The sequence below is a fragment of the Bactrocera oleae genome, chromosome 4 (assembly GCF_042242935.1).
Source record: "Bactrocera oleae isolate idBacOlea1 chromosome 4, idBacOlea1, whole genome shotgun sequence".
Taxonomy (NCBI): domain Eukaryota; kingdom Metazoa; phylum Arthropoda; class Insecta; order Diptera; family Tephritidae; genus Bactrocera; species Bactrocera oleae.
In genome coordinates, this window is record NC_091538.1 from 4,739,208 (window position 1) to 4,754,764 (window position 15,557).

Genomic DNA, 15,557 nt, shown 5'->3' on the forward strand with positions numbered 1-15,557 from the left:
ACTATATCACCCGCCTCATCATGGCTCGAAAATTTGCGAAATGAGATCAAACGCTTCCACGAACTGTATGTAGATGTTGATAAAATGATCACGCAAGCGCGTGAGGCCGACCGTGTGCGAAGTCAGATGGTGATACTGGAGCGACGAGTGCAGGTACACAGAACCTCCCTAATACCATATAAATTTATGTTTATCTCACTATCAACTGCACCTTTAATGTATTTTAGATTTTACATGAGGAGAAAACAGTTCTTACGTCAATGGAACGTCGTTTGCAGGAGCGTTGTGCCGAGTTACAGCGTGAGATCTTCCGTTTGCAGGGTGCACAGAATGAGAACACTTTCAAGTCCCTAGATAAGCAACCAGTGGCATTACCACGTCATGTGCCGCCCGGCAAAAATGAGAGCGAACATGAGGATGAGGGCATCAGCAGTTCAGAGACGGGTCCCTCACTTAGTCCAGTGCCCATATTGGTTTTACCGCAGAAATCCAGCGCTTCCATGATAGCCAAACAGCATCATAAAAACAAATCCAAATCACCGGATAACTCAACGGGAGATAGTGGTGCTGCCACCGGCACAGCTACCACCATTGAGGACGTTATGCAAGAGCTGGATCAGGTCGTTAGCGAGGCAGAGAAACAAATAACGACGCAACAACTTCAACAACAACAGCACCAAATCAAGCAGCAATTCAATCAAACCAAAGTTACGAAGGAAAAGGATATTGTGCCGGTTAATATAGTGCCACAGCCACCGCGCAAATCGCGTTCGCTCGCACATCTCGTTTCTCAAGCAGATGGTTCCGAGTTGGATGGCTCCGAATATGGCATGTTGATGTTACAGAATCATGGTGATCGCGCCGCCGCTGAACGCGTTACAGCATTGCAAACATTTTTCGATGAAACCGACTATGACCTGCCCGAAATAGACAAGCCATACAGCATCGAATCACCAGACATACCGGAGGTGAGCGCTAACACTACCGCCTATAATGCGAGTACCACACGGGAGCTACTCGACGTTATTATGGATGCGCGACACAGTGACGACGATCCAACAATGAAAGCCTTCCGCGAGGCGAGCAATCAACACCAACATCAATATCAGCATCAGCACCAGCATCACCATCACAACAATAATGCTGCCAATTGCACCAGCAAACGCCAAGGCATGTCAGCAGCGGCACCACCTCCACCGCCACCTCTACTAGCGAAGAAACCACAAGCACCGGCACAACATTTCAACGGTGTCTTCTTTATGACCGGCATGAATACGCCACAAAAGTACCCCAAACCAGATGTGACCGCAGCATTACAAGCGCGACGCGTCACCAAGAATGTTGAGCGCTTAGAGGCGGCATTCGCTTCAACCAGTCATGAAACGCTTTTGGATGGCAGCAGCGCAACGTCGCCAACCGTGCATCAGGTGGTGCGTGAAAAATCGCGCAGCAATCAACAGATTTATTTTGGCAGTAATCCCGCGTTGCGTTTAAGTAGCGGCAGTAGCACTGGTGGCGGCGCTGGCGTTAGCGGTAATAATGTAACGTTGTTGATACAGCATAGCAATGCGGCACAGGTCACGCAACAGCCGGCCGATAGTGCGACAGCGATAACGATGCGCACGCGCTCCTGCACACAAGGCTCAAAGGTGACCGATACGCCATCGGGATTGTACTGAATATGGTGAAAAAATGTGGTGAAATGAGTGTGGTGTGTAAAATATTAGTTAAATAATTGTAGGCATTTACTAGTACATTATGTTGAGTTAGAGTCATTGAAGTCGAAGTACGATTTCCTCGTTCGTATTAACATATTAGCATAGTAAATTGTATATAAAAATTCGTTAGTTCGAAAACGTTATTCTCTACATCCAGCGTAAACAAATTTAGTTTATAGAAATATTCTTTAAGAAACAATAAGTTAGTCAAATCCATAAAATTATATAAATACAATTTGAATAAAATTTAAATTATTTACAATTTTAAATATAGTCCATAAATGGTAGATTTTAGACGTTTAGTTTTTAGTTGCTTGGGACCGCTTATTTGTTTTAAATGCACAGCAAATAACTAAGAAGAGATAATTCAAAACCAAATTATTTGAATTTTTTCTCTTTTTTATTTACGAAAATTATTTTGATTAATTGCCTTTGCTATTAAATTTAGTTATAACTGCTTATATTAAATAATGTCATTGTTTAATTTATCGTATTCTACAATTTTTTTTATTAAATATATTAATTAATTATGTTTTATTTCAAACATAATTTTTTGCTGTAAAAAGTTTGCAAAACTGTTGAGTTGGAAAAAAATATAAGAAATCAATTTAAAATAGTCTCATTGTCGATAGAAGTTAAAAAGATCTATATAGTTATATGATAAATTGTATGATTTTTTAATTTTTATGATTTTTTAAATTTTAATTCTATTGTTTGTTTATTTTTTGTAGTAAAAACCATTATTTTATAGTCATATTTTTTGTTTAATAATATCTATTCTGTTTTTGCATTTAAGACTATTTTACTTAAAAGAGATTTTTTATTTAATGTATGTATATATTTATGTAACGCTTCACTTTTTTACTTCATATTTAAAACTCAATGTATTAGCAAATAGTAGTTTTGTTAGACTTTTGAAATATTTTAATTTTTAATTGTTACGAAATTTAATAAAAAACGTTGTTGTAAATATTTATTCCATAGCATGAAAACAGTTTAATATTTAATGCAATTTCAGTTAGGTTCATATACATATGTATATATGTATGTAAGTATTTGTAAAAATTCTATTCGCTAGTAGAGTTTTTAATAAGTACAATGCATTACACTATAAAACATAGAATTTTAACTTACGCTATTTTTGTTTGCAGTTGACTTATGCAGTTAATCTTATTTCGTGTGTTTATTTTTAAGATTAACTGTATATAAGTTCACTGTATGATCTTAAATTACATAAATACAAATTAAATCTAATAAATATACTTAAGTGCATTAAAAATTCTTAAAATTAATAAATAAATTTTATGAATTAATACAAAATTGTATTATTTGCCAATATATACTTATTTTATATAAAAACTATCTGACGGCCAATAAGAAGGGTTTGGGCTTTGTAACTACACTTTCAGTGCAGCCAAATTGATTATGTAAACTTTTCTAACAACAATATGGCTAGCTAAGGCTGGGCACATAGCAAAGCGAGCAGCAATATAGTGTTGAGAATAAAGTTCTCAAGCTCAATGGAGCTATTATTTAATATACTAAATTCATAAATTAAGGAAAAATATACGTACAGTGTTTACTAAACTCTCTTTATTCGGTTCAGCCTAAGTTATTATATAATTGTTTCATCATAGTAATAGGTTATATCTCGCAACTGTATATTTAGATTTTTTATGTATAGCTTTAGCATTAAGCCCTTGCATTTATTTTACCGTTGTATGCTGCATATTTGCACAATTGCCTCGCTGCCTTTCTATTATTCAACATTTAAGTGGATTTTATTGATTGACGAATTGTAGCAATCGCACATAGTGCACTCGTTTAGAGCAATGCTTTGTCCGCATATCAATTCGTTTATAGCGAGACGACCCTGAGCGCACGAAATCACGTGCACGTTTTTAGTTTTTAGTAATTTATTTTCGTTTTAAATCGATTATAAAAGCATTTTGTTTGATTTGTATTATTTAGCAAATACGGAGTGAGGCAATAAAGATTTCTAGCGAACATCAATTGTTAGCAGTGGCGGTGTTTTGACTGCTGACTCGGGCTGTATGTCACCACTGGTTTGTTGCTTATGGTGAATTTGTGTCCTTTAGTCAGTTATGAGCGATTTTCGTATGAATTGTATGAATGTAAGTTTGCTAAAAACAAGCTGCATACAATTTGTACAATTATAATATCTTGAGTTGTTAAAACGTGCATGCAAATATTGAAGTAAGTAAGTATAAGAAAAAAAATTTTATGAGATTTTTGGTCTGCGAAGGGTCACGCCATTTCAAATCGAGTTTCAGCCGTTGCTGAAACAAAAATTTTAATCAAAATAAAGATTTCGTTATCGGGCTGTTTGCATATGTATGTATGTAACTGACTCATCAGTTTAGCTTTTGTAAGCAGTTGATTTGACAAAGTATTCCGTCAATATATTTTTTTCGTTTTCAATATGTATTTTTTTTTTTTTTTTTTTGGCTCTTAATAACAGCTTTACTTAAGAGCTTGCAAACATCATAACAGTTACAATTGCATGCGAAAAAATTGCATGACAATTCGTTATGAAAAACAGTTGCAACATTATTAGTATTATTATTTTGCGCACACCTCGCTGCACTTACATGCTTTAAGGTTTATTACAACAACATTTAATTGAATAACAGTTGCATTTCGTGTGTCATAAATGAAGATATACATACATACATAGATATGTAAGTATGTATGCATGCGTTGAAAACTAAAGTAATAAAAAGTAATTACTGGCGCAAGTCTTAAATACAAAAAAGCAAGAAAAACAGTTTTTTATCACAAAGTTATAAAAAAAATAATAATAAATAAAAAATAGAAAAAAAAAGAAAAATAAAACAAAACAAATGCAATTGTAAATTTGGTGCGCCGTTGTCTAAGACCCACTTTTGCGTAGAAATTCGACATGTTGCATTGTTTGGCGAATGCAGAACGAAAAATGCGATTAGCAAATAAAAGTGACAGAATAGATTAAAAAGCAAGCAATAAGGAGGGACACTTGCACCGAACAGTGTTTACTCAAGCAAAATCAGATAGTATTCGAATTGAAACAAGCAACCGACTATGCAGCAAGTTGAAAAATAAGCAGTAAAAAAAAAGTAAAAGACTAAAGATAGGTGGATTACACAAGATTAATCACATGCTGACAATTGGATTTGGAAATACGAAAATCTTCTATGCTGCCTAAAGTGCAAGGTAGCGTAATAGTTGCTTTTAACCTTAAAACCATTTAAAATACAGTTTACTACAACATTATCCACCATCGACATCGTTTATTTCGCCTTAAATCGTCACATATTTATTTTTACTTGCAAATACCGATGCATGTCAGTACATATGCATGTATGTATAGAGGCTTCTTAAGCATTCCTAATAAATAGTTCTAATATTAAAGTACTTGTATATATGCATTCAAAAACTAATGGTAAAATGCACGGAAATGTAGCATTATTTTAGCGGCAATGCATAAAATATGTGAGGAAATATAACCACGGTTAATTGCTGGTTGTTTATGCGCGCCTGGTGCCAGTGATACAATGCTTCACTAAAAAGCTGCTCTTTCTAAACCGATGAAGTAATTGTATGTATGTATGTATGTATGTATATCCATCTGCAAAACTCAATACAGCGAATGACCTCATTTGCATATTTCGTTCTATTTTGTTTCTCAAATTACTTAAGTATAGGAACTAATCAAATGATTTATTGATTATATGAATATTGTTGACAACAACTTGAAAATAAGTTTTTGTTCTTCACGATTATTTATTCTATTTAAAAAAAAATGTATGAATATGTTATATCCTCTTACGTGTTGTTGCAATAAATAAGAATTTAAGAGAAAATTTGTGTTAACATTTATGGATAATAGATGAACAGTTTGATCTATATATATGTATATGTATGTACTTATGAGTATTCATATTTTATTCATATAACTTTTAATTGCTTCACTTTTAATTAGAGTCGAAAATCTTTAACATTTTGTACGAATAGGTGCACACAACGATTTACATCTGTAAAAAATTACTGAACGAGTGCGCCTTGTTGTGCATACAAGTATATTACAAAAAGTTCTTTAAAAGGAAAATTATCCCGACTAACGCCAAAGTTAACCTCAGAGTAGACAGTGGGTTTAAAAATATGTATAAGTGACAGTTTCGTCGGAGACTCAATAAAATAATTGTTTATAAATGGTTAGCGTGACGAGCGCAGTTGATTTAGCCATATCACATACGCGAACTGGTTACTCAATTTAAAAGTTATCGATCTGAAATCAATATCATGTCATTGTAGAAAATTTTTTTTTATTTAACAATATATATTCATGAAATTTGGCATATAATATTGTCCACTATAGCATACAGCTGCCATTCAAACTGACCGATCAAAAAGAAGATAAATGTCGTGTTATACCCTTTTATGCTATAAGAAATGCAACTGTGAAAGGTAGTAACGCCAAATTTAACGTTTATTTTGCTTTTATTGTTTATTTTAAAGATCTGCTTAATCTGAAAAAGCACTAGGTATCACTTTTGTTAATCGCGGAAGATGGTTTTTTGTCATTGCAGCACTGACCAGATTAGCTTAAAACCACCTTATACTAATGTTTGTTTTTTTGAGAGTTGCAAGTAATTTCCAACTAAGCTTAAACTCATCTAACTAAGCTAAACTTAATCGCTATATATTTTTATGCATAATTGTTGATATATACATAAATATGTTTTAATTGTTTTTATACCAAAAACGTCATGTTGGGGTCACTGTGCCTGCATGCACTTGTATACAACTCATATTAATGCGAGTGGCCATACGAATTGCTTGTTGATAATCTACTTAGTATCAATAAACGCAAACCATCGACTATTTGTTTGGCTTTATTGTATAGCTATGCATTGTTGTTATTGTTGTTGCTAATATGTTTTGTTTTTAGTTTATTGCCACAGACGTTTTGGAGGGAGGTGGATTACAGGTTTATTTTTTTTCATGGCATTAACTAATTTTTCCGATATACATACGTGCACACACATACATACATATATGCTTAGAAACATATGTATGCTTTTGTTATATTTGTAAATTTGTGTTGTTGCGTTTTTTACTTTTCTTATAAATCGTAGTGTTTGCATCGTAACAGTGACTGCTTTTCTTGCGTGTTTTATTGTAACTGACGGTTGCTTTTATATATTTAATTGTTTGTTGTATTTTTACTTTTATTGTTTTAGCACTTTGCAGTTTGAAATTTTTTCTAGCGTTTTATTTGAATTTTTTTGGTTTTTTTTTACATTTTTTATTTAATTTTTTTTAGTGTATTATTTTGATTTGTTGTTTTTGCTTTTGCACTCGATTTCATTGCTTTGACAGATTGCGCTACTGTTTGGTGGCATTGGCTGCAATAGCGCTGTGACAGTTGTTCGTGGCGCCTCAGACGGTGCGATACAAAAACCGGCGATTTCATCCTATTCAACTTCACCTGTTAGTTGCAAGCGTGGTTTTTTTTTTTTGCTTGTGCTTTTGCAACCAGTATTCGAGCGAAAACGGTGTGCAGAGAGTGGCAAGAGTGCAAGATAGTGACTGCATGTGTGCGAATTGCCTTTTATGGTTCTAACGTGGCGCTGAAATTTGTTATCATTTTTATCAAAATCCAGCAGTGCAAAATTTTTTCGCTAGCAACGTGATAAGAAATTTACGAAATATATTGAATTGTAATTGCTTTGAGCGGAAAGCGGACAAAACAATTAACTGTCAACTATACTTAGCGTTCTAGCAATTGAATTTTTGTTTTTTTTTTTGGTAAGTCGCCAAATAACGTTTGCATTTTTTAAATTTTCGTTTGCCAAATTCAAAAAAAAAATCTAAAAGGTCAAACTAGCAAATTATTGGAAACCTATATTTAAATTACAATGATTTTTATGATTTCCGAATTTCAGATCACTGAAATACTTGTATCATTGAATTTTGCGCAGTTCTCGAAAAAATTTGTTTTATACTGTTCCAAAAAATTATGCTAAGAAATTGTTTTCTATACTTGCATGTATGTAGAACCGTTAGCAATTTTTCTATCTGATGCTAATGTTTATTACGTTTAATGGGATTAACAAGGGTCTCCCATTTGAGCACGGCAACCCTTTACAAGGGTTGGAACATAGAAGTGGCTTAGTGTCTTTAAGCTGTTAATGTTGATTGTACCGGTATAATTTTTTTTAAATAAAACATTTACAATACTTTCGTAATACATACAATGCAATACAAGTGAAAATCGTTTTTTTCCATTTCTAAACACGTTTCACTTTCCTACATATTTACTGATAAATGTATTGAATGCCAATACTTAATTAAAAAAGTGGTGGCGGGAAATGAGCAGGTAATTCAATATGGAAAAGTGCAAAGAGTCAAAAAAGTGCTTACACCTTAAAACACGTTGAAACTATTGAAGCATTAAACAAAATTAAAAGCGAGAAACGAAATGTTGGCGCTAAATTGGACTATGACGTGTAAAAACGTCACTTTGATTGGAAATAATGTGAATTTCAACTAAATAAGCTGCTGAAAAGTGCAACGAAATTGCAATTTAATGAGGTATTGATTAGCTTATCGATTATTTACATGGTTGGAATAGAATCGCTGCTCAGATAGGGCAAAGCAACATGGTCATGTCTGCCTATAACAATATTGCTGAACTTGGCGTTAAAAAAGTAGTCTTCAAATTTCGGCTATTGAAATTTCACACAAACCCCATTCGTCTAATTTTTCTACCTATGACTTTTTCATGTGCCCGGAACTCAAATATACGCTTTACGACCAAGAATAAGTTGATTCCAGCCGTAGAAACAAATGCACAGAAGAAACTAGAAGTCATGTTCTTAGAGAATGATATAAAAACAAGAAAAAACTACCGAAACTGTAATACCCTTCACAAATACAAAAGATTCTTTACAAGAACTTGATTTCGATCGTTCAGTTTATATGGCAGCTATATGCTATAGTGGTCCGATATCGACGGTTTCGACAAATGAGCAACTTCTTTGAGAGAAAAGGACGTGTGCAAAATTTCAGATCGATATCTCAAAAACTGAGAGACTATTTATAGTATACTTATACTAATAATAATTGGGTCGATAACATTAAAAAAATTATCTTTTTACCCTGAACAGGGTATATTAAGTTTGCCCAGAAGTTTGTAGCACCCAAAAGGAAACGTCGGAGAACCTAACCAGTATTTATATAAAAATAATTAGCTTGACGAGCTAAGTCGATTGAGCTATGTACGTATGTTTGCTCGTCTGTTTGTCTGTCCGTCTGTCTGTGTGTATATATAGAAACTAGTCTCACAGTTTTTGAGATACCGTTATGAAAATTTTCACACGCCCTTTTCACGCCAAGTAGCTGCGCATTTGTCGGAATGGCCGATATCGGTGCACTATACCACTATAACATATAGCTGTCAGACAAACTGAACGATTAGAATTAAGGCAATTGCATGAAAATTTTTTAACTTCCCGCTAAGAAAATGGAAAATTTTCTAAAAATCGGGAAGATATTGGTTTCACCCCATTTTGCAAAAATCGAGTTCTCACCAGATCTCGACGTTTTGAGGGTCGAGGAAGCTTCCCCGAACATTTCTACGATGATGTCCGTATGTCTGTATGTATGTGTGGATCTATGTGTGTGTGTGTGGATGTATGTGACCCTCTTATAACTTTTAAACGGCTCAACCGATTTGAATAAACTAAACGGCATTCCAAAGGGTTTCATTGCACTTGAATTGAACCCAATCGGACCAGTAGATTTTGAGAAATCTCAAAAATAAAAATTTTGAAAAATCGTTTTTTTCGAATTTTTCCCAAACGACTTGACCGATCGACACCAAAAACTAATCAGTTCTAAACCTTGAAGAAACACATCGTTTGCCGCAAACCGGGTCGAAATCGGTTGATTTACTTGCTAGATATCGAAAACGAAAAATTTTGAAGAGCTCAAAAGCAGTGAAAAAAGCGAAATTTGAACGTTAGCGTATGAAATTAGAGGGAAGTTGCAGGGATGGCCCTTGAGGCCAACCGTTTTCCACATTTTTTTATTAGATGAGATATTTTCAAGAAATTTGACATGGACTATTGCCCAAGACAATAATGCAATAACCGAGGAAATTATTTAGATCGGACCACTATAACATATAGCTGTCATACAAACTGACCGACCAACTCAAATTCTTATAACGAATACTCTATTTTATTTGGCAAGGTATCTTTACAAAATTTTGCATAGACGTACACAATGCATCGTTACAATCTCCGAAGAAATTTTCCAGGTCGGATTAATGTAGTATACAACTGTCATCTTAACTGAGCGATAAAAATCAAGATAAAGAACTTTGTATACTACTTTATGTTATAAAAAATGCATCTGTGAAGGGTATGATAGCTTCGGTACAGTCGAACGTACGTTTTTTCTTGTTTTTACTTTAAATTAATTAAATCTGTCTTTCAATGTTTTTTGAATACAAATTCATTGATTTGCATGTTTCATATCTCCTTCCTAGTACGTAACTGATAATTGTATTAAAATTATAAGAAAACAATTGCTTTAAATAACATAGTAATATATTATTAATGAAGCACATAAAGCATAGGCCAACCTGTTGACTTTCTTTAAGACAATACAAGCGCTGATATCAAATATCAAAAAAGCCATAAATCATACGTCGCTCGTACTCAATTAATCTACTTATATATAAACATATTTATATATGTGCATTTTATATAAGATTGTCGTAAGAATGTATGCATAAATCGATTAAAACCCTACTCAATAGCTATTGTAAAAGAAATAAAATAAAGTCTGTGAACATTGCAACAACGCATGCGCATTTTATTATTTATAATCCTTCGCATAAAAATACAGTTACTATTATCTAAATCGCCTTTATACAATTAACGGTGGTGTATTTAGATAACATTAGCAAGCAAAATAATTCACTAAGAAGTCAGTGCAAACTGTAGCTTCGGTTTACCAACAACTACCATAGAAAGTTGCTGTCAAATTATTTATTAAATACATTTGAACGTTGTTCACTTAAAAAGGAATCTACTTTTAGGCGCACACTGTCACATCGCCATCCACAAATGAATCCCATAAGCGACGATGCCGCGCCAATTCTACGACCGCTTGCGCCCACTTTACAGAAAATCGCCTGCGAAGAGCTGAATGAGGTGCCCAATCGTGTGGCCGACGATGTGCTGGCTCTGCGTCAATGGATACACAAACAGCCGCATTTGAATGCGCGCACGAATGATCAATTTCTCGTCGGCTTTCTGCGCGGCTCCAAGAATAGTTTGGAGAAGGCGAAGCAGAAAATCGATCGTTATTACACATTGAAAGCAGCCTTGCCGGAGGTGTTCAATGAGCGGCGACAAGTGGACGATCCGCTTGTAATGGAAATTGTGCGCCTGGGGTAAATATTAACAATGAGTTTCATAATAATGTAGAATTTCAGTGTTATAACTTTCCATTTATAGCATCATTTTACAGATACCGCTGCCCGCGAACTACCATGGCCCCTGCATAACGATCATACGCGCATGCTCGTATGACACTACCAAATATAAATTCGCCGATATTGTACGCGTCGGTTCGATGTTTGGTGAAATTTTGACAATCGAGGATGACAATTCCACGGTTAGCGGCTATACTGAGATTATGGATATGTCTAATGTGAGTCCTCATCATTTTCTGCAATTGAAACCAGATTTGCTGCGAAAGTGTTCGATTTTCGCTGAAGAGGCAATGCCAATGCGTCAACGTGGCACACATTTTATTAATGTACCGGCGGCGTTCGAGAAAGGCTTCAGAACACTAAGCACATTCTTTCCGGAGAAAATGCTCAGTCGGGTGAGTGTATAAAAGCGCAATATTTTATTATGTAAATTATTGTTATATTATATAAATATTTTGTCTAACTTCTGTCTTCACACAGATTTCAGTCAACTCTAATCCCGAAGCGTTGTTTGACTTCGTGCCACGCGAACACTTGCCGCAGGAGTATGGCGGTGAGAATGGCACCATAGCCGATATTGTTGAGTGTATGGAGGCGAAATTGTTGCGTTATCGCGACTACTTTTTGCTGGAAACGAAATTCGGCACCAACGAAAAGTTGCGCGAGGGCATGCTCTGTAATTATGAGAACTGTTTCGGACTGGAGGGTTCATTCCGTAAACTAGAAGTCGATTAGCCACAAGCTATTTTTATTCATTTCATATTTTTTCTTTGATATTTGCTGTGTTTATATACATACATATATAATAAAATAAAGTTATATATAATAGAGATTGTGACTGGATATTCCCAGTGGATATCTGTATAAGTTATTAATTAAAGTAATGAACGTGTCAAAATAAAACAATGTAAAGCAAAATTTATTATCTTTTTGATCGTAAGATGTAATAAAAAATTAGCAAAACTATATAAATTCTAAGTATTAGCATAAACAACACCAAAAAATGTTTTAATTTTTTCGACAACTACTAAAAATTACCATAAATGTTATAAGAAAAATTACAAAAAAAAAATCAGATAGGTTAGTTGGCTTTTCGCGTTAGTCTTCGGTTGGCGAATATCTTACGAACTAAACTTGCCAAAGTTTTATAATAAATTTAGTTGATAAAAATTAAGTTCAAATTCAATACTAACGTCAAACTTGTTCCGAAAAATTCAAAGATTCTATGATATTGCTTGCGTACATACAAAAGATGTTGAGCAATGAAGAGCGTTTATTTTTTCAGGAGTACCACAGAAATAGATTTTGCTGATGTTTCGCTATAATAAAAAAATGTAGCGAAAAAACATGATATATGCAAAATTTGGAATATTTACTCTAGACTCAAGATAATCCTTATACCACCAATTAATAATATATATTTTGAAATACTACTTATGTAAGTATATATATAAATATCTGTATTTATATTTTTGTTTCAATATAACAATCATTTGTTGGATATTTGTAATCTTCTTAGGAATATATATACATATGTATTCATAGCTCTTATAATAATTTTGGCATTTGAATTGGATTACTATTAATTGCACATGAAAATATATAGCAATTAGATAAGCTTTTGCCTAATCTCAAAATTTTATTGCTCAAACATACTTGTATACATATGTATAATATTAGTGATTAAGTATGGAACAATTGCCTTAGGCTAAGCACATAGTGAGAGCGATGTACTGCAGAGTGAGATAAGCAGTGAAAAAGTAATAATTATTGTTAAAATGAAAATCGTATAAAAGTTTAAGGCAACTTTTTAACATTAGTAATAGTAGCCATGTACCGTGTTTATATTTAAACAAATTTAACGAAATCGAAATTAATGAAATATCTTTATTGTGATATGGGAACATTTTCCAATGATTTCAACAGTACTGTTGGCCTTGTAGCTTAAGGAAACTAAAAATCAAATCCTTTTGTTTTTCACACCGAATTTGAGCGTACAGAAGGCAAAATACCGGAAGTGAAAAGCAATTAACTTCTATAACGTAAAATTATTTCGCACTAAACACACAGTACAACTTCACTTTTATCTTCATCTCATGTAGAATTATTGAAATGTTCGCTGCTGCACTCACTATGTATTTTGCTTTAGGCATGTCACTGAACTTAATTAATGCTAAAAATGCCAAATAAGTTCTCTTTGCAAATAAAAGTTGGTTATCGTACTAAGATTGTACAAAATTACTTTTAGATTGTGATACCATCTTATTTCACTAACGCTCTTCATATATTGAAATAGCACAATTTAAGCTTTCTTATCCATATCAATTGATTAAGCTATTATTGACGAATTTAAATGACTGTGCGCAAACACACAGTACATGAAATAGGTCTGGTATTAAGCGCAGCTAAAAAGAACACCAAACTTTTGACTCACCACAAAGTAGCAAAGCACTCAAATAGTCTACGAAGACCTGGTTAGACGAAAGGTCGTTTGCAGCAGTTTTCAAAAAAAAATTGTAATCGTAAAAGAGAAAACAATGTCACAACTCTCTGTAAGACCACTAAATGCACAACTTCAAGCGGCTGCAATTAAAGAATTGAATGAGGTGCCCCAACGTGTGGCGGCCGACATCGAGACATTACGCAGCTGGATCCAACAGCAGCCACATTTGCGTGCACGTGACGACGATCAATTTTTGCTCGCTTTCCTGCGTGGCTGCAAATTTAGTCTGGAGAAGGCCAAAAGCAAAATTGACAAATTCTATACGTTACGCACCAAATATCCGGAATTTTTCACCATCAGTGATGTAGATGAAGAAAAGGTGCGCGAACTAATAAATACCGGGTAAATGTTTTAATACTTTTATGTTGAGCAAATTTTTAGAACTTCTTTATAATTGCACAGCATACTAGTATATTTGCCGACGCCGTTAAATGGAAATGGACCACGTATTGCGGTAGTGACCGTAGGCAGTTATACAGTTGATAGATATTCCATAGAAGATGTTGCGCGGACTATGGATGGCATACAGGAGATACTAATGCTGGAAGATGACTATGCCGTTATCTATGGTATAACAACAATAGTTGATGTGAAAAAGGCGTCCACAGCGCATTTAATGCAAATGACACCATCGAGTCTGAAGAAAATGAGTATTTTCTCGGAAGAAGCTTTGCCATTTCGCACGAAGGGTACACATTTCATAAATATACCAAGCGGTTTTGAGGCATTTTTCAACATACTCAAACCCATGCTGTCGAAAAAACAACAAAAGCGAGTGAGTAAATGTCGATAAATTCGACTTATTCCAGTAGTTTGCAAAGCATTATGAGACTATTAATAATTCTAGTTTATGCTAAGTATAAATTGAATTAGCGCACTTAAACCAAAATTTTCTCACTGCAATTATAGCTTTCTCTGCATGGCAACAAACTGGATAAACTTGACGAGCATATCCCCTTGAAATATTTACCTAAAGAATATGGTGGTGAGAATGGTTCCATTGCAGAGTGCATTGTCGAACTCAATCAGAAACTCGATAAGTACCGGGAATACTATAAGGCGAATGCCCAATATGGTACGGACGAAAAGCTTCGTCTTGGTAAACCTGTCGATTTCGATCAACTTTTTGGTGTGCAGGGTTCTTTTAGAAAGTTGGAAGTAGACTAAGTAAATACATAATTAAAACACTGATTTTGTTTTGCAAGCATGTTTATATATACGAATGTATAAGTACAAAACTGTATGTAACAAGTAAGTTTGGTTGTTTTTTAATGCTTTATGGTGAAGCTACAAGCTTTTCAGTTTATTAAACTGTCGAAATTTTCAATTGGCCACACTTACTATACTGTGATGGAATTTTTAAGGTTCTAATATAATATATACCGTTTGCCGTTTGTAGTCTAAAAAATATGTCTCTATTTCAGTGATCAGTAAAACTGTTCAGTTCGCGGTTCAAAGTTTTTTAGAAAGGTAGAAGGTGAGCGTGAGCGTGTAGACACAGCAAGTAAATCGATAATTCTCTTTTCCAGATTGTGTCGTGATACAACAACTTGGATAACCATTAGTAACAGCAAGATGTACCACATCAATTTGTTGATAAGTGTTTACTATACGTATATCAAGACTTATATGCTGAATAGAAGAAATTGATAATCTCAAGCTTCTAATATATGTATTTTATATTGCAGTATATATATACATATGTACGCACAAAGTTATAAATGTTACTGCAAATTCTTATCATTTCGGGATCTAATCAATAAACCGATACTATACCGTTTTATTATTGATAAAATTTCTGAAACATTTTGCTTGTATACGGCAA

The 15,557-nt window shown here is 34.0% G+C and overlaps 3 protein-coding genes across 4 annotated transcripts in view; all 3 read left to right on the forward strand.

The window, feature by feature from the left end:
* mwh (multiple wing hairs) overlaps window positions 1-2,565 on the forward strand; it is a 94,750-nt gene extending 92,185 nt beyond the window's left edge. Inside the window, exons 11-12 of one of the 2 annotated variants that reach the window (XM_014246755.3) lie at window positions 1-153; window positions 228-2,565. In XM_014246755.3, the coding sequence (XP_014102230.2) occupies window positions 1-153; window positions 228-1,679 (1,605 nt within the window). In that variant the 3' untranslated portion in view covers window positions 1,680-2,565. The remainder of the gene's footprint in view (window positions 154-227) is intronic. The other variant, XM_036374591.2, reaches the window with a different exon arrangement.
* Window positions 2,566-7,960: 5,395 nt separating this feature from the next.
* On the forward strand, window positions 7,961-12,201 carry LOC106626781 (retinol-binding protein pinta). The gene is made up of 4 exons (XM_036374601.2): window positions 7,961-8,100; window positions 10,831-11,187; window positions 11,252-11,624; window positions 11,710-12,201. Exons 1-4 carry the CDS (start codon window positions 8,093-8,095, stop codon window positions 11,962-11,964), a joined length of 993 nt encoding a protein of 330 aa, XP_036230494.1. The 5' UTR covers window positions 7,961-8,092; the 3' UTR covers window positions 11,965-12,201.
* Window positions 12,202-12,847: 646 nt separating this feature from the next.
* LOC106626794 (alpha-tocopherol transfer protein-like) lies at window positions 12,848-14,987 on the forward strand. Its single transcript, XM_014246627.3, has 3 exons — window positions 12,848-14,074; window positions 14,135-14,507; window positions 14,642-14,987. The coding sequence occupies exons 1-3, from the start codon at window positions 13,767-13,769 to the stop codon at window positions 14,897-14,899; spliced, it is 939 nt and encodes a 312-aa protein (XP_014102102.2). The 5' UTR covers window positions 12,848-13,766; the 3' UTR covers window positions 14,900-14,987.
* The last annotated feature ends 570 nt before the right edge of the window (window positions 14,988-15,557 follow it).

Excerpts from the sequence above, each read along its gene's own strand:
- LOC106626781 (XM_036374601.2), top strand. Across the intron at positions 11,188-11,251 it reads ATGGAAATTGTGCGCCTGGG|CATCATTTTACAGATACCGC; the intron begins GTAAATATTAAC and ends TTCCATTTATAG. Across the intron at positions 11,625-11,709 it reads CGGAGAAAATGCTCAGTCGG|ATTTCAGTCAACTCTAATCC; the intron begins GTGAGTGTATAA and ends GTCTTCACACAG.
- LOC106626794 (XM_014246627.3), top strand. The coding sequence starts at position 13,767 with ATGTCACAACTCTCTGTAAGACCACTAAATGCACAACTTCAAGCGGCT. Across the intron at positions 14,075-14,134 it reads CGCGAACTAATAAATACCGG|CATACTAGTATATTTGCCGA; the intron begins GTAAATGTTTTA and ends ATAATTGCACAG. Across the intron at positions 14,508-14,641 it reads CGAAAAAACAACAAAAGCGA|CTTTCTCTGCATGGCAACAA; the intron begins GTGAGTAAATGT and ends CTGCAATTATAG.